Genomic DNA, 23850 nt, shown 5'->3' on the forward strand with positions numbered 1-23850 from the left:
AGACAAAACGTGTTACTAGAGACAAAGAAGGATATTTTATGATAAAAGGATTGATCCATCAAAAAGATGTAAGAATTACAAACTTTTATGCACCAATCAACAAAGCTCTAAAATACATAAGGCAAAGACTGACAGAATTCAAAGAAAATGACAATATTGTTGAAAAAGACATCCCTGCTTTTTTTTTTTTTTTAAGATTTATTTATTTGAGAGAGAGGGCACACACATGCATGTGTGAGCTGGGGAGAAGCAGGCGGAGAGGGAGACAATCTTAAGCAGACTCTGGGCTGAGCACAGAGCCTGGTGCAGGGCTGAATCTCATTACCCTGAAATCACCACCCAAGCTGAAGCCAAGAGACAGATGCTTAATCCAGGTGCCCCCAATATCCCACTTTAAATAATTAAAAGAACAACTAAAGGGGTGCCTGGCTGGCTCAGTTGGTGAAGCATGTGACTCATAATCTTGATGTTGTAAGTTTCAGCCCCAGGTTGGGTGTAGAATTGGAAGACACCAATTCTATTCAAGAAGGACTAATTTTGTGGTCATCAAAATTCATCAACAAGTAAAAAATATTTTTTTTACTTAAAAAATAAAATCTTAAAAAAAAAGAATACCTAGAAAGTTCAACAAAGAAACAGAACACTTGAATTAACACTATAAACCATCTAGACCCAATAGATATCTACAGAACACTCTATCTAATGGCAGCACAATACATATTTTTCTCCAGAGTACAAACAGTCTCTGGAATAGACCACTATGTTAAGCCATAAAAAGAAGCCTCAATAACGTTGACAAAATGAAAATTAACAAAGTATGTTCTCTGACCAAAATGTAATAAGACCTAAGTAACAGAAACTAGAAAAATCCACAAATATATGGAAGTTAAACAATACACTCTTAAATAATCAACAGATCAAAGAAAAGGGAAATTAGAAAATACCTTGAGATGAATGAAAATGAAAATACAACATACAGAAAACTTATGAGATTCAGCTAAAACAGTGCTTAGAAGAAAAAGTATAGCAGTAAATACCCATGTATATGTGTGTGTGTGTGTGTGTGTGTATCACCGATAACCTAACCTTCCATGTTAAAGTCCAAAAAGTGGTGAAAATTAAATAAAAATAAGCAGAAAGAAGTAAATAGTAAAGCTTAGAGCAAAACAAAACAAAACAACAAAAAAAAGCTTAGAGCAGAAATAGGTGAAATAACAGAAAAACAATACATAGATTACCATTCATTTGTGTATTGCCTTTGGCTATTTTCAGGCTACAACAGTAGAGCTGAGTAACTGGAACAGAGACCATACAACCCCACAAAGTCTAAATATGTTCTACTTAGCATTTTAATAAAAAGTGTGGAAGACATCTGGTCTCAGCTCTAACATATAATGAGTTTGGAAGTCTTCACTCCCATCTTTACAACAAGATGAAAGGTAAACAAACTGAAAACAACATGCCTTTTCTTAGACCATCAGGGAATTAAGATCACAGGAAAAACTGTCACTTAGAAATTTTAAGAGGCAGCCAAATCCAGGGAAGCACAGCTGAGATCACCTTACCTGGAGCAACAGATGCTGGAGTCTTTAACTGTTACGAATATTTCAGTGATAAACTTGACAAATGGCTGAAGGCTGAATGTAACTGAGAAACTCCTTTGGGATCCAAATGGCTGAAGGCTGAATGTAACTGAGAAACTCCTTTGGGATCCAATCTTAGGGGAACCCAAATACTCTTATGAATTTTACCTCAAGGAACTCCACCAGGTTCCTCATGGTAATGATCCCCCAAAATACCTGCCCATTTTAGTCACAGGGAGGGGTTAAGTAACCATTTTGAAATACACCCAAAGCATTCTCTGTAATGAAGGCCAATGGTTCAGGTAAAATGCTGTTCTAGACCCTTTTATGACCTAGAGAAGGGCAATTAGTCAACTCCAGCCCCTCTTGAAATCCTCCCTATTGAACCTAAGAAGAAAAAAGAAAAAAGCTAAGGAGTATTTCTGAAAGTCACAGCCCAAGTGCTCAGGTTCACTAAAAGACAGGGTGTTATTCATAAAATTAGAGAATAATTCCTCTCCCACAACACCTTAGCGCCACATCAGCAAAGGTGCAGTGTAATAATAAGTGGATTATAACCGAAGGAGTGGAAAGACACCAATTCTATTTAAGAAGGAATTCTTAGGGAAATCTCAAACAGGGGAGAGTAAATAAAAAATACACCTGAGGAAACTGAATTATGTGGCATCTAACAGCTGTAGCTACGGCTATAACATGACAGACAGCCTAGCTCCTAATCACATCAACACAAAACCTTCTACTTAAGGCCCATTTCCCTCTGTTTCAATTATCCCATATATCATGTCCAGTTTTCAAAAAAAAAAAAAAAATTACAAAGCATGCTAAAAAGAAAGAAAACAAATACACAAAAATCCCCCAGTATCTGAAGTGACAAATCTTACACCAGAACCAGATTCAGTAGTGGGTGATGAAGATGTTCTGCATTACACAGTGGTGATGGTTGTATGACCTTGTAACTATATTTTTTAAAAAACTACATTTTACACTTTAAAAGGGTGAACTTCATGTATTTGATTATCTGTTAAAAATGATTTTAAAAGGGATGTCTGGGTGGCTCAGTGGTTGAGCATCTGCCTTTGGCTCAGGTTGTGATCTCGGATCCAGGGATCAAGTCCTGCATCGGGCTTCTTGCAGGGAGCGTGCTTCTCCCTCTATGTCTCTGTCTCTCTTTCTGTGTCTCTCTCATGAATAAATGAATAAAATCTAAAAAAAAAATTTTTTTTTAAAGACTTACATGATTTATAACTTTTTCCAAAACAAGTTTTCCTATCCCATCCACATCTACTCAATTTGTGAAAATAGCATTATAGAATAAAATAAATCTATGGAAATTATGACAATTGAATTATAAATTTTAAGTTATTATTTTCATTGCATAATTCTTTGCTATCCATAACATTAACAAAAGAGTAAACATATTTTCTTTTTCCATTCAATAAATAAATACTTAATGTCTGCCTCATATAAAAAACTGTACTCTTGCTGGGATACAAAAATAAAGTTGAGAATCCCATAAAACAAGACTATATAGGAAAAGCAAAGACTACCCAGAGTACAATGGAGTTGAGTTTAAGAAGGCAGAAGAGCGGGATCCCTGGGTGGCGCAGCAGTTAGGCGCCTGCCTTTGGCCCAGGGCGCGATCCTGGAGACCCGGGATCGAATCCCACGTCGGGCTCCCGGTGCATGGAGCCTGCTTCTCCCTCTGCCTGTGTCTCTGCCTCTCTCTCTCTGTGTGTGACTATCATAAATAAATAAAAAAATTAAAAAAAAAAGAAGGCAGAAGAGCATTTCTAGCTGCCTGATCAAAGAAGGCTTCATAGCGGAGGCAGCATTTTAATTGGGCCTTTGTTTATTCATTTAACCAATCTCGAAGGGCTTATTATGTTCATGTAATATGCTAGTGCTAAGAAAACAAAATTAAAAATGAAATGGATCCTCTCATTGTATCACAAGATAAAACTCAAAATATGCATGTACAAATATGTGTGCTTATTTACATAAGTATGGATAACTAAACCAAGTATAGAGTAATGAGAGTACTTGTGAAGAATGAGTGGATGTCAACAAAGAAGCATAAACCCTTTCAATGGCTCCCTGTGGCTTTTTGGAGAAACTACCACTGCTAAAATATGGCCTCAGGTTTCCTCATTATTAAGCCTCTGATTAAATTCCTACATAACTTCCTCCACTGTTTCTTTATTGTATCTGTACTCTGTATTGGCTACTCTGTCCTCTACTACTTTTCCCCATCCTTCTATCCGTTCATTTAAGTACTAGTAGGGAGGAAAAAAAAATAAAAGTACTAGTAGGGAGCCCACTATATGCAAGACAAGGTACAGGGCTGATGCACCACACAGGATGAACAGGGTTCTAGCCCTTATGAAGTTGACATTCTGTAGAAGGATAAAGATATTGTACTAATAAGACAACTGTGGGCAGCCCCGGTGGCGCAGCGGTTTAGTGCCGCCTGCAGCCCAGGGTGTGATCCTGGAGACCCGGGATCGAGTCCCACATCAGGTTCCCTGCATGGAGCCTGCTTCTCCCTCTGCCTGTATCTCTGCCCCTCTCTCTCTCTGTGTCTCTATGAATAAATAAATAAATATATTAAAAAAAAAAAGACAACTGTTAATTACATTTGATATATAAAACAAGAAAAAAATATAAAAGTCTATGAATATACAATGACAGTTTGAGTCCTTCTTTCCTCTGAGGTATTTGACTTCATGTTTAGTGAGTAGTAAATATTCTACATTCCTTGATAAAAACAGATGACAGAGCATAGAAGATAAATCCTTAAAACTGACATCATAGCGAAGTTGCTCAGAGTTCAGTCATCTGGGGCAAGTCACAATATTTCTATCAGGGTGAAGGGCAAGTAGGGCAAGTTGCTTCATCTTGTACACTCCACCACTGAGAAAGAGACACATGGGTCACTTTGGATTTAGGAGGCAACATATCCTCTATTGAAATTTTCTAGTTTGAGTAATTTAGTCAGTGACTCGTAGTTTTGAATGGATCCCAGAGCTTCCAGGCATGCTGACCTCAGGCCATATGACCCAGAAGATCCAATGGTAGGGAGAAGAATCATGGCAATACCTTAGGGTTTGGGGAAAAAAGCCTATTCCTCTCGTTCTGATAAACATTATCCTTCTGAGAAATAGTTCTAGGCTTGTTACTGGGCTCCCAAGACTAAATATCTGACCCGTGGGATACCAGATAACCATGTGATGTGAGCTGTCCATGGTGAGCTGCTCAGTGTAGCACAATAAAAAACACAAAAGATATAGAAAGAAAAACTGGAGCTAGGCAATCATGCTCATAGTTGACATTCAGATGACAGCAAGACTGAGCCTGAAATCACTTTACAGACACTGTTAGGTCAGTAAAAGTTATTAGTTTGGCCTTCTTTCAATTCCTGAGACACTTATGCAGGCTCTTTTCTTCTTAGAGCCTTCACACACATTGTTTCTGCTGCTGGTGAGGCTCTTTCCCTGCTTTTCCTTCTCATCTTTCATGTCTCAGCTTAAAGGTCACCACCCAGAACAGACTTCCCTGGCCACACTGTCTAAAGCTATGCACTTACCTCCACACCATTACATCGATCACATGTATCACGGTACTTTGCTGTTCCTTTTTGTGCCACATGTTACAATTTGCTGTTATATATTTGTGTGTTTATTTGAATGTTGTATATCTCTTCTATCAGACTGATTCCCACAAGAAGGCAAGAATAACGTCTGCTTTTCCACCACTGTATATCCAACAGTTGGCACAATACAAAGCAACACTCACTAAAATTTGTGGAATAAATAAGAACAACTGCTTGGACTCTCATCCTCTCAGGAATGGTATTTGGCCTTCTCCTTCTATAAACCCAGTATTCCATCTTTTGCACGGTCCTTTTTGCACATCACTGGGGATTTGGGAGACCTACCAGAGAAATTAAAATGCCTAAAGTCAGAAGAAATTGGGGAGTTACTCCTTGGCATTCCTTCTTAAAACTTGGACTACAGGACTCTACTTCTCTATAAATGCTATACTGCAAGTTAGAGCATCAAGTTAGAGCATAATTCAATATTTAACAAAGTTCAGTATCTCCTATGGGCGATTTTGACCTAATGCTAATTTTGATCAGTCTCAGCACTGGCTTTAAACATGGAAATAGGAAGAAAAGGAGAAATAAGATGTTTTTGTGATAAAATATCTGAGCTGAAAAATTCACGTAAGTGAGATGAAAGAAGGGGAGGTACAGCTTTGCCTTACTTTTAGGCAATTACTGAAGAAGTCTCAGACTGAACTATTTCTGTAATCAAAATGAAAGTTTTACTAACTTTCTAAATGTTTAGTTATGATTTTTTAACCCAACTCTGTAGTTTTTATTATTATAATATTTATACTAAAAAATAAAATATAAAGCAGAACAGAGCCCTAAGAATGTACTCATAATTGGGAACTTCTTTCATTTCACCATCCAATAAAAGGCATAGTACTAAGAAAAGTCCCACAATTTGACATCTTCAATACATAAGAAACATTCATTGTAGCATGGAAACGTACCTATCTCCCTAGCTGTTTCCACATGCAGGTCTTGGACTGGCTCTTTTTCTTGTTTCTCTCAGACATTTTCTTCTCTTCTTTCCTGAAGATTATTACATCATCAGTCTGCTGGGCCTCTGTGGTACGAAGAAGAGGGCAAAGCAAAAGGTTGACATTTTCAAACTATCAAATGTCAAGAAAAATAAAACATCACTTACTCAGCAACAAAAGCCTTATTATGCAACTAGTATCCTCACAGATTCTGATACAGCTTAATTAATTGGACATTTAAGGTCATTTTCATCATTAGCGTCTAGATAACATTTACCAACTTTGTCAGGTTAAAAAAACTTCATGTGTTAACTAGCAGGTTAATTACGATCGCAGTATAATAATTTCCCTTGAAAATGTTAAACAACAGAGTTTCACATTGAAAGTTAGTATTCATGGGATCCCTGGGTGGCGCAGCGGTTTGGCGCCTGCCTTTGGCCCAGGGCGCGATCCTGGAGACCCGGGATCGAATCCCACATCGGGCTCCCGGTGCATGGAGCCTGCTTCTCTCTCTGCCTGTGTCTCTGCCTCTCTCTCTCTCTCTCTGTGACTATCATAAATAAATAAATAAATAAATTAAAAAAAAAAAAAAAAAAGAAAGTTAGTATTCAGAGTTGTTTTGGTTTACTATTGTGTTTAATACTGATTTACTCATAATGAGGCTTTCTTTATTCACAGAAATAAGCAATAATTTATAAAGTGCTTCACAGTTTAAAGATGATATATGCATTTTCCCATCTTTTTCTCAACAATTAGAATAATGAAGGGATAGCAATATCAACTAAGTATAATAGATGGCATTCATATTCATGGTTTTGTGACTTAAAAAAAAGTATTTAATTGTCTATGAAATTTTGTCTGGGGAAAATAAACCCACACACCATGGCAAAGGGTATACCAAAACCCTCCTAAGTTTAATGCACATGTTATTTAAAATTTATTAATTTCTATTCCTTTTCTTGGTCTTTAAAAAAAAACTTCAAAAATGATTACTACTCTTGTTGACTTTTCATAAGAATTCATAAAAAGACACTGATATTATAACTTTTCAACTAGCATTATTATTTCTCTTCTATTTGTTAGTAAGTTCTTGGATTTTAAATGTTATGATAGTGATAACGTTGAAATTTGGCATATAATATATAGTTATAATGGTAATATCATGAAGCATTTAAAATTGAACATTTACTTTTTCTTAGTGGTGGAAAGAATTTTATTGTTTTTGTAAATAGTAGCACATGGTAAGAATATGTTTAGTACTACTTACACTCTATGTTGTGTAACATTACCATGGAGAAAGGACTTCAAATAAACAACATTACCATGGGGAAAGGACTTCAAAATTCACTGTAAAATCTATGAGAGTGAAATTTTACTTTATTTTATTTTATTTTTTTTTTGAGAGTGAAATTTTAAAATCTCACTAATTTCTAAGATAAAAATAGTCCTTGAAAAAAATTTTATATTTTTGAGTGTGATGCCCCCAAAAGTCAGGATTTATATTCCACTTTTATTAGGAAAGGATGTAAACCTAGAAGTGAAGAGGGAGAAGACTTACCAGTTGTAGCACAAACCATTTGAGAATTGGTATCACGTTCTTAAGTTACTGGGATATTTGACCTAATCCTTGGCCTGGGAATCTAAACACCCGTTCAGTCGCTTCAGCCTCATGCCAGAACTTGTCAATAGGTTAAGGTTTGTTTGATTTTACTAATTCAAACTTGTCCCATCTTGCTTTCATACAATTTCATGAAAGTTCTATTTCATTTCTTTTAAAACAAAAAGGCCAGTGTCCATACAGCAGTGTCTAACCTTTACAAACATACCCCCAGGGAGTACTGTCCCCTACATATACCCATAAGTATCATTCCTATTTCTCATTCGATGCTTTATGAATCTTGCAATCAATGTATGGTTTTTACTTTCACAATCATCATCCCTACTTCAAATGTACTGCATTATTTCACATTAAAAAGACTATGAGCTTGCTCTAAAAAAAGTTTCTAGAGATGCCTGGGTGGGTCAGCGGTTGAACATCTGCTTTGGCTCAGGTCCTCATCCTGAGGTCCTGCGATGAGTCCTGCATCCAGCTCCCTACAAGTGAGCCCGCTTCTCCCTCTGCCTGTGTCTCTGCCTCTCCCTCTCCCTCTCTGATGAATAAATAAAATCTTTAAAAAATATAAAATAAGTCTTTTTTATAAAAAAGATTCAGATCTCAAGGATTAAGTAAAAAGAACTGAATCATAGGCACCTAGATTTCCCTATCACAGAAGAGGGAAGAAGGGAGATCTAATCTACAAAAATTATGGCATTTCAAAACCCAAATGAACGACGAAGCTAGCTTTCCTCACAAAAATTATTCGTAGCAAGGTTAACGGCCACTTAAAGAGCAAACTTCAAGGTCTTGGTTTTCTCACTTTGAATAGGCTAAAACTGACATGCAACATGCAAAGCGCGCCAAATGATGGACAAAGCGAAGTCCACTCAAAGTAGAAAAATCTAAGAAATATTTCTGTACGTTCTGCTCCTTGTATCCAGGTGGCAAGTAACTTAAATTTTCCGTTTTCTTCCTTTAATGCATGACTTAATTTTTCAAAATTTTTTTTAATTTTTTTTTGAAAATGGCTTGAAGGGGCCGGAGCTGACGCGCGGGTGCATTGAGGTCCCCAGCACGGTCTCACCACCGCGGGGAGGCTCCGCGGGCGCCCGGGGGCTCCCCGCTCGGGAGGGCCTGCCCCCAGCTGCACCGTGCAGCGTTAGCTCGCGGGACTGGCCGGTTCCCCCAACGGGAGAGCGACGGGGAGGCCGGGAAGGGGGAGGGGCAGGCTTCAGACTTGAGCACCCGTCCCTCTTCGGGCCCGAGTGAACCAGGAATTATAATAAAATGTGCAACACAGCGACCTCAACTAACTTTGCCAGGGAACCTGCCGCATCTTCCCGGACGCTTCTCAGAACCTCAGCTACCAGCGAAAGCCGGGGACCCGCCGGCGGAGGGGAGCCGCAGCCCTGCAAGGACAGCGGGCGCCACGCCCCGGCCGCCGGCGGCGTGACCCGGAAGTGCTCGGCGGCGGCGGCGGCGGCGGCGGCGGCGGCGGCGGCGGCGGCGGCGGGGGCGGGGGCCGGGGCGGGGGCCGGGGCGGGGGCGCGGCCAAACCGGCGCACACGCGCGCGCTCCCCGCGCAAGTCCCGCCGGCCGCCCGGCGCTCTCCCGGAGGCGCGCCCGAGCCGCCGCGGCCGCCGCCAACATGGCCGAGACGAGCGAGGAGGTGGCGGTGCTGGTGCAGCGGGTGGTGAAGGACATCACCAACGCCTTCAGGAGGAATCCGCACATGTGAGTCGCTGCCCCGCGGGGGCGGCGGGGCCGGCGGGGGCGGGGCCGGGCCTCGAGTGGGCCGGCTGGGGGCACGTCGCGGGAGGGGGCCGGAGGGGCCGGAGGGGCCGGAGGGGGCCGGAGGGGCCGGCCGGGCCGGGCCGGGCCGGCCGGGCCCCGCTGCGCTCGGCCGCCGCAGGGCCCGCGTTCCGCTACCGGAAAGTGACCTCGGAAACTCGGCGGCGGGAGACTGTTTTCGCTCGCCCCCGACCCGTCCGCTAGGACTTCCCGCAACTCGGAGCACTTGACGCGTGGGTCCGTCCGCAGCCTCCGTCCGTTGAAGGTGCACGGGCGCGCGCGGGGTGGGTGTGGGTCTGCCGAGGCTTTGCGGCCGCAACTCTTGGGGTTCATCCCGGGCCGGCGATGGGCACGCGGCGCGGGGAGGGCGGCGGTCGCCCACCGCTCGTCCGGCCCCGGTGGGGCCAGCTTCCTCGCCAGCGGTAGTTTGCGGCGGCTTCTTTTTTCTTTCTTTCTTTTTTTTTTTTTTTTTTTTGGACTTTCGCCTCGCTTGTCCCAAGACCGTGGAGGGACTCGCGTGAAACATCCCGCTTGGAAGGTGAACAGAGAGCATTCTCAGGAGTGTAGCTTCTGGGGGCGCCTGGGTGGCCAGCGGTTGAGCATCTGCCTCGGGGTCAGGTCGGGCTCCCCGCGAGGAGCCTGCTTTTCCCTCTGCCTGTGTCTCTGCCTCTGTGTGTGTGTGTGTGTGTGTGTCTCATGAATAAATAAGTAAAAATCTTAAAAAAAAAGAAAAAAAAGCGAGAGAAAGTAGCTTCTGGAGGCGCCTGGGTGGCTCAGCGGTTGAGCATCTGCCTCGGGGTCAGGTCGGGCTCCCCGCGAGGAGCCTGCTTTTCCCTCTGCCTGTGTCTCTGCCTCTCTCTCTGTGTGTGTGTCTCATGAATAAATAAGTAAAAATCTTTAAAAAAAAAGAAAAAAAAAGCGAGAGAAAGTAGCTTCTGGAGGCTCCTGGGTGGCTCAGCGGTTGAGCATCTGCCTCGGGGTCAGGTCGGGCTCCCCGCGAGGAGCCTGCTTCTCCCTCTGCCTGTGTCTCTGCCTCTCTCTCTGTGTGTGTGTCTCATGAATAAATAAGTAAAAATCTTTAAAAAAAGAAAAAAAAGCGAGAGAAAGTAGCTTCTGGAGGCTCCTGGGTGGCTCAGCGGTTGAGCATCTGCCTCGGGGTCAGGTCGGGCTCCCCGCGAGGAGCCTGCTTCTCCCTCTGCCTGTGTCTCTGCCTCTCTCTGTGTGTGTGTGTCTCATGAATAAATAAGTAAAAATCTTAAAAAAAAAAAAAAAAGAAAAAGAAAGCGAGAGAAAGTAGCTTCTGGGGGCGCCTGGGTGGCTCAGTGGGTTAAGCGTCTGTTTGGCTCAGGTCAATATATCCCAGGGTCCTGGGAGGCATGGAATGGGTCTGTTGTATAGCCCATGAAGCCTTGACACTTTTTATCATTTTAGCATTATCCGATTCATAGTTACAGGGAACATTTTAACTCTTGTCCTATCCAGACACTGCTGCCCTCTCTCAAGTAGGACACCACAGCACTGACACGCTTATCCCTCCCTCCTTCCTTTTCACGGCCCTTGGAGTACTCCCGGAAGATACCAGAGGAGACCGAATTCTTTCTGACACTTATGCTTTAATGTAAGGAGTGGAAAGAAAAACTATTAAAAGCTCTGTCTACGGTATACAAAAGAAGATGGAGAAGCAGAAGCAACAGTGTTTAATTGTTGCTCCCCCCTCCCTCCCTGCAAGAAAGAAACATGGAATCCAATTTTACATTACCGTATTTCCACTTTTTCTAATTGTTCGTGAAGAGTTTTTTTTTTTTTTTAATATTTTTTTAAACCAGAACACATGAATTATTCTCTTTATGCATTTTAAACCGTTTTAAACCCTTCAGCTTCTCGCCCTAAAGGAGGTACCAAACCTACATCTAAATGAAGTGTTCTTTTCCTTCAAGTGTTGCTTAAAAAATTAAGCCCTCAGATGTCTCACTCCCTTGTGGCACACAATTGGAGACCTGTAATAGTGCTTCATTAAAAACAACACTGCTGGCCTCAAAACACACCTGCCACCTCTGACAGTGTCCACTTCCTTTCCCCTTGTGACTGCTGCCTTTTTTTAAAATGAATGTTTGGAATGATTTCCTGGCAGTAACCATAGTGGGTACTGGGTCTTTTAAAGAATGCTTTGATGCCTTGTATATCAGTCTTTCAGTCTTTTTTTTTTTTTTTTTTGAGAATGAAAACTTTAGTGTAAATAAGAGACAACCTCCAAAAAAAAAAAAAAGTTTGGATAAGTGAAGGGCCTATTTTTCTCATCATTGATGTTGTTTTTCTTGAAGAAATTATAGCAGAGATTAGAAAGAAGCCTAATAAGTACAGTAATCATAGTTTCTCTTTGAGATAGATTGAAAAAGCCCATCAGCAGTGCTTGGGTGGCTCAGTCCATTAAGCCTCTGACTCTTGGTTTCAGCTCAGGTCATGATCTCTCCATCTCTCCAGTTCCTGAGATTGAGCCCTGCCCCTGCAACAGGCTCCCTGCTTAGCGCTCTGCCTCCCCTCACTTTTGAACCCTCTACCCCTTTTCCCCCACTTGTCTCTTTGTCTAAAACAAATGTTTTGTTTGTTTTTAAATCAGTGTTTTCTATTTGAAGAAACTGAGCTTGATTGGTTGAGTGCACTTTGGAACACATCTCCGTTTTCTGGATCATATTTATTGAAACTCATAAAGGACTTTAATGGCCCCCAATCATATTTTTCATGGTGAAAGCTCCCTAATATGCTATCGATGCAAAATTTAAGATTGTTAATAAACATTTGGGCCGTTTAAGATTTAAAAGATTGAAATAGGGGCACGTGGGGTGGTTCAATGGTTGAGCATCTGCCTTTGGCTCAGGTTGTGATCCCAGAGTCCTGGGATCAAGTCTTGTGTCCAGCTCCCTCCAGGGAGCCTGCCTCTCCCTCTGCCTATGTCTCTGCCTCTCTCTTTGTCTCTCATGAGTAAATAAGTAAAATCATTAAAAAAATAAATAAAAGTTTGAAATAGGTTGAACATTTGAAATGATTTAAAATGATTCATAATATAGACCTGAAGAATTTAAATAGCTTAACTCACTGTTAAATAGTAATTTTCAGCCATATTGCAGTATATATGTCCCACAATAACAATATCTTCAGTAATATCACCACACAGCATCTTTAAAAATGTCTTCTGGTTTGGATTTTTAAGATTGCCTATACTTCTTCTCTTAATCTAACCCTCTTCTAAAATAAATAGGCAATATTTCTATTAAAAGAAAAAAATGCATTATCTCAAAAATTAGTTACCTAATAACACTTTTCAGCACTATACAAAGAAGCTTTTCATTCTTTTTGTTTTCCTTTATTCTTCAAACACAAGATAGACAACTAATTTTATTAGACAATATTCACTCCATTAAACATATTGACTTGGTTTCTATAAAAATGCTTCGCCAGGAGTTGTCGAACACACATTGGTTAAGATGTGGATTTTGTTACTGGTAGATATGCATAGGTTACCCTCTGTCGACCTCTTTTTCCTCTTGCTCTATTGAGGTTGATGAAAACACAGGTAAATCTCCTCACACAATATCTGGCCCTTAGCTGCCACTAAGTAAATATTAGATTTAACCTAAATTTCTGTATTCCTCAGAAAACCATACCAGCCAACTGAATACCTGAATGTGAAGTACTTTATAAATTGAAAAATACCATACAAATGTTGTTTGTATGGTTGACTCTTGGAAAATACCATTGGAACAACAGCTGAAGGCTTGACCCAGGGACCAACAATAGCTTAATGTATAGACCCATGTCTTCCAATGTGGAAGACAGATGTTTATGGTGTTATTAGGGTCATGTCAAAGGTCTCTTACCCACCAAGGGTTTTTTTTTTTTTATTACTGTTTAAAATGTTTATTGAACCCTCACTGTTTATGAGATGATGTAGGTACTTACCCTCACAGTATAGGATACGAAGAAGTATGAAATACAGTTCTTATACTCACGGCACAGAAATATCTGTGATGGTGGAATTATCCTATATCTATGCTGCCTAGTATGGAAGTCACTAGCTATATTTAGCTATTAAGTGCTTGAAATATGGCTAATGTGAATGAACAACTGAATTAAAAAAATTTTTAATGTGAATTGACTTATACATAGTGGCCGTATATGCCTGGTAACCACTGTATTGCACAGAGTAGCTCTAGGTGGAGAAGTGAGACCCACCTGCTTGAGCAGTAAATTAACCTTGCAAAGCAGGTGGTGATAAAGGCTGGACTAGCAGCGTGGTGAGCAAGTGCTGTGTGAGTGTGTTAGGCATGGGAGGAAGGCTTTGTAAGGCTAGGCCAGGGCCCTTAGGGGAGGTGGGTTTTTAGCTGAACATTGAAGGCTGGGTAGGATTTATAGTCTCAGAGGGAGAGCCATAGACCTCTACATGAAACTATAAATTAACCCAGAGTAGCAAAATGTGATTGAAATGATAGTCAAATTATGGAAGTCCTAGACTATGTAGCTTAATTTCTTTGCACCTGTATTGGACAGAATTCTAGTCTCTGGGTATGCAGGCTAGAAGTGGGGTAAAGATTGGTAAACATACCACACCTGGTCCCTGGCCCATTGGAACAAATCTACACACAGAATATAAAAAGAACCTGAAAGAATAAGGATACTTTGAAGGAATAATAACAGAGGGGCCTAATATATCGGAGAAGCTCAAAACAAGTCTCTTGAGGAAATTGCAATTAAATTGGGACGTGAGGGATGGATAAGAGTTGGCTCAGGGAAAATAGACTTCCTAGGGAGTGCATAGGACCCACTGGAAATTTTGGAGTAAAGGAATAGTAAGGAAAGGCACATCTTTAAGTGGGAGTGAAGAATAAGAAACCCCAAGGCTTAATTGTCTCCTTACACTTGATTTTTTAATCTATTTAAATAAGAGTATTTTTGTAAAAGTTTGGATTTAGAATCTGACAGTCCAAAAAAAAAAAAAAAAAGAATCTGACAGTCCTGGATTTGAATCTTGGCTTGTCAGTTAGGGACTGGTAGTTAAGACTATTTCTTCATCTATAAAATGGGTTAAAATTCCTACTTTGTAAGATTGTGTGAAATAAATGAATAAATGAAACACAGAGCACTGCACAAAACACTCAATAGGCAGTAGCAATTTTTGTGGCTGTTTTTAAAATAACCCAGTTATATAATTTCAGCGATACACCGTTAGTACTCTTCAGAATTGAGAAAGCCTGTGGTTTCTGAAATTCCTCAATTTATTTTTATTTTTTATTTTTTTAAATTTTTATTTATTTATTTATTTATTTATTTATTTATTTATTTATTTATTTATTTATTTATTTATGATAGTCACACACAGAGAGAGAGAGACAGAGACAGGCAGAGGAAGAAGCAGGCTCCATGCACCGGGAGCCCGACGTGGGATTCGATCCCGGGTCTCCAGGATCGCGCCCTGGGCCAAAGGCAGGCGCCAAACCGCTGCGCCACCCAGGGATCCCTGAAATACCTTAATTTAATCACCATCAAAGTTTTAATTATCAATATGAAAGGATCAGTTCCTTTAGATATTTTGCTAACTTTCTTTTTAGTCATTCTGGAAAGAATTCCATTTTAATGGGAAAACAAACTTATTTTAATAGATTTTTATTTATGTATTGAGAGAGAGCAAGAACATGAGTGGGGAAGGGCAGAGAGAGGGAGAGAATCTCAAGCAGACTCCAAGCTGAGCATAGAACCGGACTTGAGTCATGACATGGGCTGAAATCAAGAGTGGGATGCTTAATCACCTGAGCCACCCTGGTACTCCCAAAATAACTATTAGATTAAGAAGATTTGTACCTGAATCCTTGGGCTGTGTTTTCTATGCAGTCATCCACATTACAGGTTCAGTTTAGTATTTGGGGGCCATTCTTTCCTCCTAAAAGGGAAACTGGGTGATATTACTTTTGAAAATAATATGTGAGCCTACTGTAATTGATGATGTTTCTGAAAAGTGCTGACAAGGGAAGCTGTCTAAACATGAAGAACAAAGTCAGGATCAGTGTTACATGAACTTTGAACTTCATTTGGAAGTCAGTGGATCCCCACTGTGAAGCACTCAGAAAGCTGTACCATGCTGTGTATGATCTTTTTAAGTTAATGTTTTGGTTCATTCCATTTTGCTTTGTTTTTGGAGCAGCCTTCAAAAGTAACCTAAAAAAGCAAGCCTCATAGTGTCTCCTTGAGAATATTAGAACTTTTTCATCATCCCAGACCTTCATGTCTTTAAAAATCCTATGACGTTGTTACTGCAGGTAGTTATTTGAGTGTCCTTGTTAAATATCAGGAATCTAAATTGCCAGAAACCTAAAAATATAAAAGACTGTGTTTTGGTGCTAGCAAAAGAGTCAGAAATTTCTCTTGTAACATTATTTCACAAGGAAATGGAAGATGTATTTGGTATTTATAGAACACTCCTTGCAGCCATTAAAAATATAAAAATTAATTATGTAGGAAGATGTTTAATGTGAATTGTTAGTTTTTAAAAAGGGTGGTAAGATTGCAACAATGTATATGGAACTAGAGTGTATTATGCTAAGCGAAATAAGTCAGTCAGGAAAGACAAATGTCCGGTGATTTCACTCATGTGGAATTTAAGAAACAAAACAAATGAACATAGGGGAAGGAGAGGAGAAATAAGATAAAAACAGAGGGAGGCAAATCATAAGAGATTCTTAAATATAGAGAACAAACTGTGGGTTCCTGGAGGGGTGGTGGGAGGGGGGATGGGGTAACTGGATGATGGGCATTAAGGAAGGCACCTGATGTAATGAGCACTGGGTGTTGTATGTAAATGATGAATCACTAAATTTTACTCTTAAAACCAATACTGTACTCTGTTGTGCCCAAGATTGCGAATCCGAGAAACCACCAAGGAGCCGACACCGATGCAAACACACGAGGGTTTTATTTACAAGCTTGAGCTTGGGTCCAAGTATACCCGACACAGCGGAGCAGGGACTTGGACCCCGAGACTAAGAGGCGTAGCAGCTTTATAGGGGCCAGTGGCCAATGGGATTGTAACATAGGCAGAAAGTTGCAGTCATGTTGGTCCACAGGCAGGTGGCCGATTGAATTACATTTTACCCTATAGTATCCATTTGAGCTGGCCTATTATTTTGCTCAGAATCGGCGCAGCGCAGTTTTGGCGGGCACAAGGCGGGGTTACATTGTTAATGAGCCGATTTCTGATTAGGGTGTGCCCAGCGGCTTGACTAGGGTGGGGCAGCGCCTTAAGCAATAAGGTCATGTGGGGGTCATACAGGAGGTGGCAGGTGCAGCACAAAATGGAGTTAGTCCTGCTCTGCTTGTCCAGGGGTAGGGGATTTTTGTTAAATTTCCTGGGTCCCACATACTCTAGTAAACTAACTTGAATTTAAATATAAATAAATGAGAGGGGGAAAGGATTGTAGGGGAGTATGTCTACTATAATTCCACTTTTGTAAAACATTTAGAAAGAAAGGATGCATATCCAAACAGTGGTGTAGAAGGACAAAAAAGACTGTTTTTTCTCTTGAGTCTTTTAATGTTTCTTGCCTATGAAATTAGAATTTCAATAGCCAGAAATGTAGAAGGAATTAATTTAAATAAATCCTGCTTGCTTTCACTCATGTTTTTATCTTTAGTGTCATGGGTTTTGGGCTGACTATTAAGAGATCCAGATTTTTAACTTAACATTAGCAATGTAACCTTGGATAATCATCATAACCCCAGTGGACCTTAGTTTCCTTGTCTGATAAAAATGCGATACTGGGGGAATGAGGTTCCTTCCAATTTTAAAATAATTCTGGAATCCTATTCTAAGTTGTCTGAAAAAAAGTGGACTATGACCTGAGGGACTCAGCTTAGGAGAAATCTGAAGTCAAATACTCTGTTACTTGGAAGCTTACTGACCTACCTATCTTTATAAAGTATAGGCTATATTTTTTAGGAAGCAGCAAAGTGTTGTATTTTAGGGTCGAATCACTTGACAAAAGCTTAACTTTTTTGCTTCACCCTCCCATCTGTTAATCAAATAACTTTTCTGGTTGGCCTCAGGCTCTTAACTGAGTTTTAAATAATACACTTCATCTTTTGCCTGTCACTTCATAGCTTTCCACATTCTTACCTTGTACTATTTGCTCTTCCTAACAGGCATTATTCCTGTATTTCAGATAAGGATACCGATGACAGGTGACTTTGCCACATTCCCATTTGTCAGTGGTTAGGAGGCTAGAGCTAGGACCCTGGATCTTGGAAGATGGAGCGCTTTAGTCTATATCCTGCTACCTCTCTTTTCATCCTTTGTTTTCCCTAGTGCTTTACATTCCCTGATATGGCCACTGTCATTCTCCCTCCATGAGAATAACTGTCAGGTTTCTCAGTCAGAATTAAAAAGCTGGAGGAGACCTAGCAGTCCATTTTCCTTATTTAGCAATGTAATACAATTCCACCATTTTACAAATGATGAAATTATGGTCTGTAGACACCAAATGAAATAAATACATATATCATAATAATGACAAAATAAATGACAAAATATGTATATGTAAATATATAATATGTAAAATAAGTATATGTATAAAATACATATGTATATACATATACAAAATATGTATATGTAAATATACAATATGTAAAATAATGACAGCTAGGGCTTGGACCCACTGCATTAGAAGGAAGTCAGAGATAATGTTCCTTTAGAGATTCAAGAAGTGATACTCCTTGAAAGTGATTTATTTGAATATTATCATTGAAAGCTTGATAATCAGCCTTTCAGGAGCAGTTAATTGAGCATCTGCTCTTTCAAGGCATTCTTGTTTTTTAAAATTAGTTCTCAGAAGAATGGTACCCAACTAAAGAAGTGTGTTTTTTATTTGTGCAGATGGCTCTGTCCTTTCATTTAGGTACTGAATTATTAACAGGACATTTTATTTTTGTCGTAAATAAGGAACAAGGCAGATTTTTACATTATGATTTTAAGTTACTGCTTCCCACCCCCCCACCCCCCGCCCATGGACTGTACCCAAAGGTAGGATCTTTGATTCTTGTTTATTCTTGTTACTCTAGCATTCATACTGTTGACTTAGGCAGTTCTTTGAGGTGTTGTAAGTGGTTATTAGATCTCAGACAACAGGCTCTCAAAATAATTCTGCCGAGTTGTTGTTGTTTTTCCTGTAATTCTAGTTTAACTTTTAAATGTTCTATTTCATATAGTAAAACCTGAATACCAGAAAATACCAGAGATTCAAGACCCGTGTTAGAGATAGCTCTGTATGTGGCCGGTTGTCCTGATGGTGAATTAGGTAGACTTCACATTAACCAAATACAATTGCAAAAACATTTTGAAATACTGGATGTTGAGCTCAAGTGGGCTCTCAGCATTGATTCATGCTTCCTACAAAACTTTATTTATATGACTGGAATGGCAAAGTATTAACATTTTATTATAGATATTGATACAATTTTCATCAAAACTGTCAGCACTTTGAAGCTTGGCACCACCTTGTTTTATTCATTTTTGCATTTTCAGAACCTCACACATTTCCCGGTACATTGTGTTATTCAGAAAATGCTTAGATAGTCCTGATGTGGTATAATCAAAACACCTCTGAATCATTTGAGCCAGGTGTCAGGACAAAAAGTCTTGGGTCTCAAAATCTACTTCAAGTGAAATCAGCTTGAAAGAATGGTTAGTGACCTAACCCCTAGAGTACCCCTGTTTATTGATGTATCTGTGTGTCATTAATGATCAGTAGAAAGTAGGTTACCTCTGAGCTGTCTAGTGTAGAGTTTCCAGGAGAGATTCTATTTTAATTTCAGAGCCTCCCACCAATTTGTAATGGTGGCCTAACAAAAAAAGAGGGCTTTTCTTATAACCTGTAATTGTACCTGTTTCCCCTTCTTATATCTACCAAAGTACTGTGTTCTTGGTTGGGGAATCCCAGGGATGTAATGGGTAGTGTCATACATAAACTCCTCTAGTTACCAGTTTTTTAGTTTCTTTTTTAAGTAGGCAGTTATCAAAAAATATCTTTGTATTTGAAAGGTGTATGCAGGTTTTGCAAAACCATTTTTATGTTTGTTGGTTCCTTTACTATGTAAGTCAGCTGCTGTACATATTGTTAAATCTCTGCCTCAAATGTAAATTTTCAATTTAAGTTGAGGCAGATTGAAGGACATAGATGCCACCTTAAAGGTAAATGACCTAAATTCTGAAATATATTTTGTATTTTAACAGCACTTACCAGCATGTTTATTTTTTTAATTCAATGAAATATAAAAAAGATTATACAGAAGAAAAAATGGACCACAATCTCATTGACCAGATAACTTTTGTTATCTGTTACACATACATTACTAGGCAAGCATAAGTACATTTGTTGACATTTTTTAAAGATAGAAATAATATATACATATGATCAGAAAATTTAAACTGTATAAAAAAATTCGTTGTCTCCTCTAAAATTTCTTGGAAACCTTTTTTTAAAAAGATTATACAATATGCTTTATGCCATACACTGGTATTTTGCTCTTCTTCTGGTTTTATTTATCTTGGCATCCTTTCCATACCAGCATTTGCAGATCTGCCTCATTTTTGTACACCTCTACCACATGGATTAGCCATATTTATTATACCAATCTTATATCCATATATATTTAGATTGTTTCCAGTTTTGTTGCAGTGTTGCAGTGAACATCCTATTGACTATTTTGGCATGGGATAATTTCTGAACAGTAGAACTGCTGAGGCTCTGAATATATGCAATTTAAAAATTTGAAAGACATTTTCAAATCCATCCAAAGATTAGACCAATTTTCATTTTAGTCCAGAGGAAGTCAGCATACTAATTTTCCTGTACTCCTGTGTATATTGAAAAACTTAAAAAAAAAAAATTTCTACTAACCCAGCACATGAGCTAAATAATATTTTTAAGAAAGGGAAATATGGGGGCACCTAGGTGGCTCAGTTGGTTAAATGTCCAACTGTTGTTTTTGGCCCAAGTCATGATCTCAGAGTCCTGGGATTGAACCCCACATCAGGCTCCATGGCTCAGCAGGAAATCTGCTTGAGGAATCTCTACCTCTGCCCTTCCCCCCCCCACCAATAAATAAATAAATCTTTACAAAAAAGAAAGAAAGGGAAATATGTTACTTTTCTTTTTAATATTCTGTAGTATTGGAAAAATGTTGAAAAAACTAGTAGTCTTATTCTTAATTCTTCCTTTTGTTTTACTATTTAAGAGATGAAATTGGCCTGATCCCATGTCCTGAAGCTAGGTATAACCGGAGTCCCATAGTCCTGGTTGAAAACAAACTTGGTGTGGAGAGCTGGTGTGTCAAGTTCCTCTTACCATATGTCCACAACAAGCTCCTTTTGTACAGAATGAGAAAACAATGGCTAAACAAAGACGGTAAGTATGAACTCTGTTCTCTTCCTTTGTTTTCTAGAAACAGCATGGACTGTGCGGAGAAGAACTTTCTCTGGGTATTAGTATTCCTAGATTTCAGTCCAGGCTCTTTCATTCACTGCCTGGGTGGCAGCTTAACCTCTCTGTCAAATGAGTTTGGACCTGTCAGTAGTTTTCAAATTTTGCATCCATAGTGATACAGGATTCCAGGGTACCTACTGCAGCTGGGACAGTAAATCAGAGCAGTTCTGATTTTACTTTTTTTTTTTTTTAACTTTCTTATATATTAGGGTTATTTATACAATTTTATTTGAAGAAGACATCCATCCTATGGCTATAAAAGAAAGTTTGAAAAATACACAGATGATGACTCCAATCTCTAAAAGCTCAGATTTCTCTGGTTTCTTATCCTTTAGGAATTCTGTAAGCAATAAAACTCCTTTTGGTAGCAGACCAAATGGGATAACTGAGGCATAATGATGGAAGTTACACTATGAACCAGCTCAGTGATTTATGGGAGGTACTGTTGTGCTGTGAATCCCAATTGAGCTTCCACCCTCTGGGTCCTCTTCCTATGCTGATATAAACATAAGAAAACCATCCGAGCATTCACTTCTTTTGCTCTTCTGAGACAGTTCTTTGCTGAATGGGGCAGTCTCAGTTCATCTTACCCAGTCTCTTTTCTTAGCTTTTCCCCATATGTGTTATTAAGTCTCCATGTACACAAATTCCCTTTACTTTTTAGATTTAAAACAACAAAAAAAAGTAGAGTACTCATCCAAAACTGGGTTCTTAATGGTTTTTGTAAAGCTGCCCCTTCCCATATACAGCCTGTACCTTCCGAAGTGTTCAGTATGCCTGGAGGCTAATTTGGATAAGAACTTTGTTTCCTAGAGAATTTTAATTACCAGTTTGGTAGCCATTACCATGAGCCTACTCATACCAGAAGTGTTCTAAGTACTGTGGGGATAAAAAGATGAATAATACATGTTGTCTTTACTCAAGAAGCTTACAGTTGGGTGAAAAACAATCTCTTTGTGGAGTGTTGCCAAAGCCATGACATACTGATTTCCTTGTATTCTTCTTATCATTGTCCTAACATACTGTCATAATAGCACTTTTCCCTGTCTAGACCAATAGAAAAGGGCTCTTACTTGAAGATTTAGTGTGAAATAATTTCAGTTTTCTTTGTGTTTCATTCAGTTAGTCCTCTGATACATATTTCTTATAAAGCTATGCTTAAGTTTATGGCATAGCTTAAGTTTGTGATATAAACCCAAAGGTATAAGTTTAGCCATAAATTTAAAGGTAAGAATATTTATCCGTTGTTAGGCCCTCTTTCATTCTCCCAACCCCCTAAAGTAGATAGTTTGATTATGAAATCTATGGTAAGTTTCAGTAACATTAAGGTACAAAATAACACCATATGAATCCCATCAAATGTTTTTGTTTTGTTTTGTTTTGTTTTTTTGCCAAACACAGATATATTGTGTGTGTTCTGGTGCACAAAAATGTATAATTGAGCCAGTACATAACAAGCTTAGGGAGGTGGGGAGACAGAATGATGATGCTCTTGTAGTAGAGAAGAAACAGTACAAATTTTAAAATGTCAAAGGCTACTGTTAATGCTGTTTCAGATCATTATTTTTTACACTTTCATGCATGTTAGCCCAGCCTGCCCTCTCCCTGTAGCCTTCTAGTTTTTTCTATTTCCCTGTGTCTTGTTTCTCTGGACACTGTACTGCAGGCTTTGCTGAGTCTTCTCATCACTAAGTTTTAATCTTGTTAGGCCCAAGAAGACCCAGGAAGAAGATCAACCTATATCCTCGTGCAAACACTTTTTTATTTCACTTTTTCAGTAGGTGGTTATAGCATAGTTCGGTGTGGTATCACATACTACTCAGGTTGTGTATTAACAGTAAAAATATGGAAGTGAATTTCTTCCGTGAGGAAATGACAAAAAAAAAAAAAAAAGATACCTGAAAATGCTGACTAACATTAGAAAATTCTACCAAACTTGTGAACTGAAGTAGTTATCACACAGAGGTAAATATTGCTAAGAAAAAAAAATATATTAGGAAAAAGCAGTCGTGAAAATGCTGTACCTTTAAAGCTGTTTTTGTAGAAAACATATAAGAAGAGCAAATGAAGAAAGCTCTCAGTGTAGGAATTTCAGAAATGTCAGTGTCTATGTGATTGATCGTCCCCAAATTGTAGGTATCACCTAGGAATGTATTCTGTAACTGAAGGTGACTTTTATTCTTAGTATGGATTTTTTTTTTTCTTTTTTAACCCAACTGAGTTCATGCTCTCATTAATGTGCTGAATTCCTTAGATGTTTGGAAGCCATCTGTAGTGGTTAGAGTTCTCCAGAGAAACCACTAGAAAACTTTTTGTATAAAGAGATTTATTATGACAAATTGGCTGACATAATTATGAAGGCTGAGAAGTCCCACAGTCTGCTTTCTTCAAGCTGGAGACCCAAGACACCCAGTGATAAAAATTTAGTTTGAGTCTGAAGACCAAAAGGCCAAAAAGGATTAAAAGAGATGTCCCAAGTCAAGCAGACAGACAGGAAGCAAAAAAGAGGCAAAGACCTGCTTCCTCCTTTCGTTGTATACAGATCCTCAACAGATTGGATGATGCCCACTTACATTGGGGAGGGCAGTCTCCTTCATGGAGTCTACTGACTTAAATGCTAATCTCATCTGGAGATACCCTCACAGACACACTCAGAAGTAATGTTTAATAATGTTTAATCTGGACACCCTGTAGTCAGTCAGGTATAACCATAACACCAGAGTTAACCTTCACAGCATCCCAGTTAGTTACTTAGAGACTGATACTT

At 39.3% G+C, this 23850-nt stretch overlaps 1 protein-coding gene and 1 long non-coding RNA gene across 3 annotated transcripts in view; one reads left to right on the forward strand and one right to left on the reverse strand.

The window, feature by feature from the left end:
* Positions 1-4256: 4256 nt before the first annotated feature.
* LOC129499726 (uncharacterized) lies at positions 4257-9204 on the reverse strand. Its single transcript, XR_008662447.1, has 3 exons — positions 9072-9204; positions 6141-6256; positions 4257-5513 (listed from the first exon to the last, which is right to left on the reverse strand). It is a non-coding gene; the product is annotated as an uncharacterized LOC129499726 (long non-coding RNA).
* Positions 9205-9329: 125 nt separating this feature from the next.
* Positions 9330-23850, forward strand: part of PTAR1 (protein prenyltransferase alpha subunit repeat containing 1) — a 53177-nt gene continuing 38656 nt past the window's right edge. The window contains exons 1-2 of one of the 2 annotated variants that reach the window (XM_055311094.1): positions 9330-9501; positions 20836-21005. In XM_055311094.1, coding sequence (XP_055167069.1) covers positions 9416-9501; positions 20836-21005 — 256 coding nt within the window. In that variant the 5' untranslated portion in view covers positions 9330-9415. Of the gene's footprint in view, positions 9502-9785; positions 9824-20835; positions 21006-23850 lie in introns of those variants that run through there. The other variant, XM_055311095.1, reaches the window with a different exon arrangement.

The sequence above is a fragment of the Nyctereutes procyonoides genome, unplaced genomic scaffold (genome assembly GCF_905146905.1).
Source record: "Nyctereutes procyonoides isolate TBG_1078 unplaced genomic scaffold, NYPRO_anot_genome, whole genome shotgun sequence".
Lineage (NCBI taxonomy): Eukaryota > Metazoa > Chordata > Mammalia > Carnivora > Canidae > Nyctereutes > Nyctereutes procyonoides.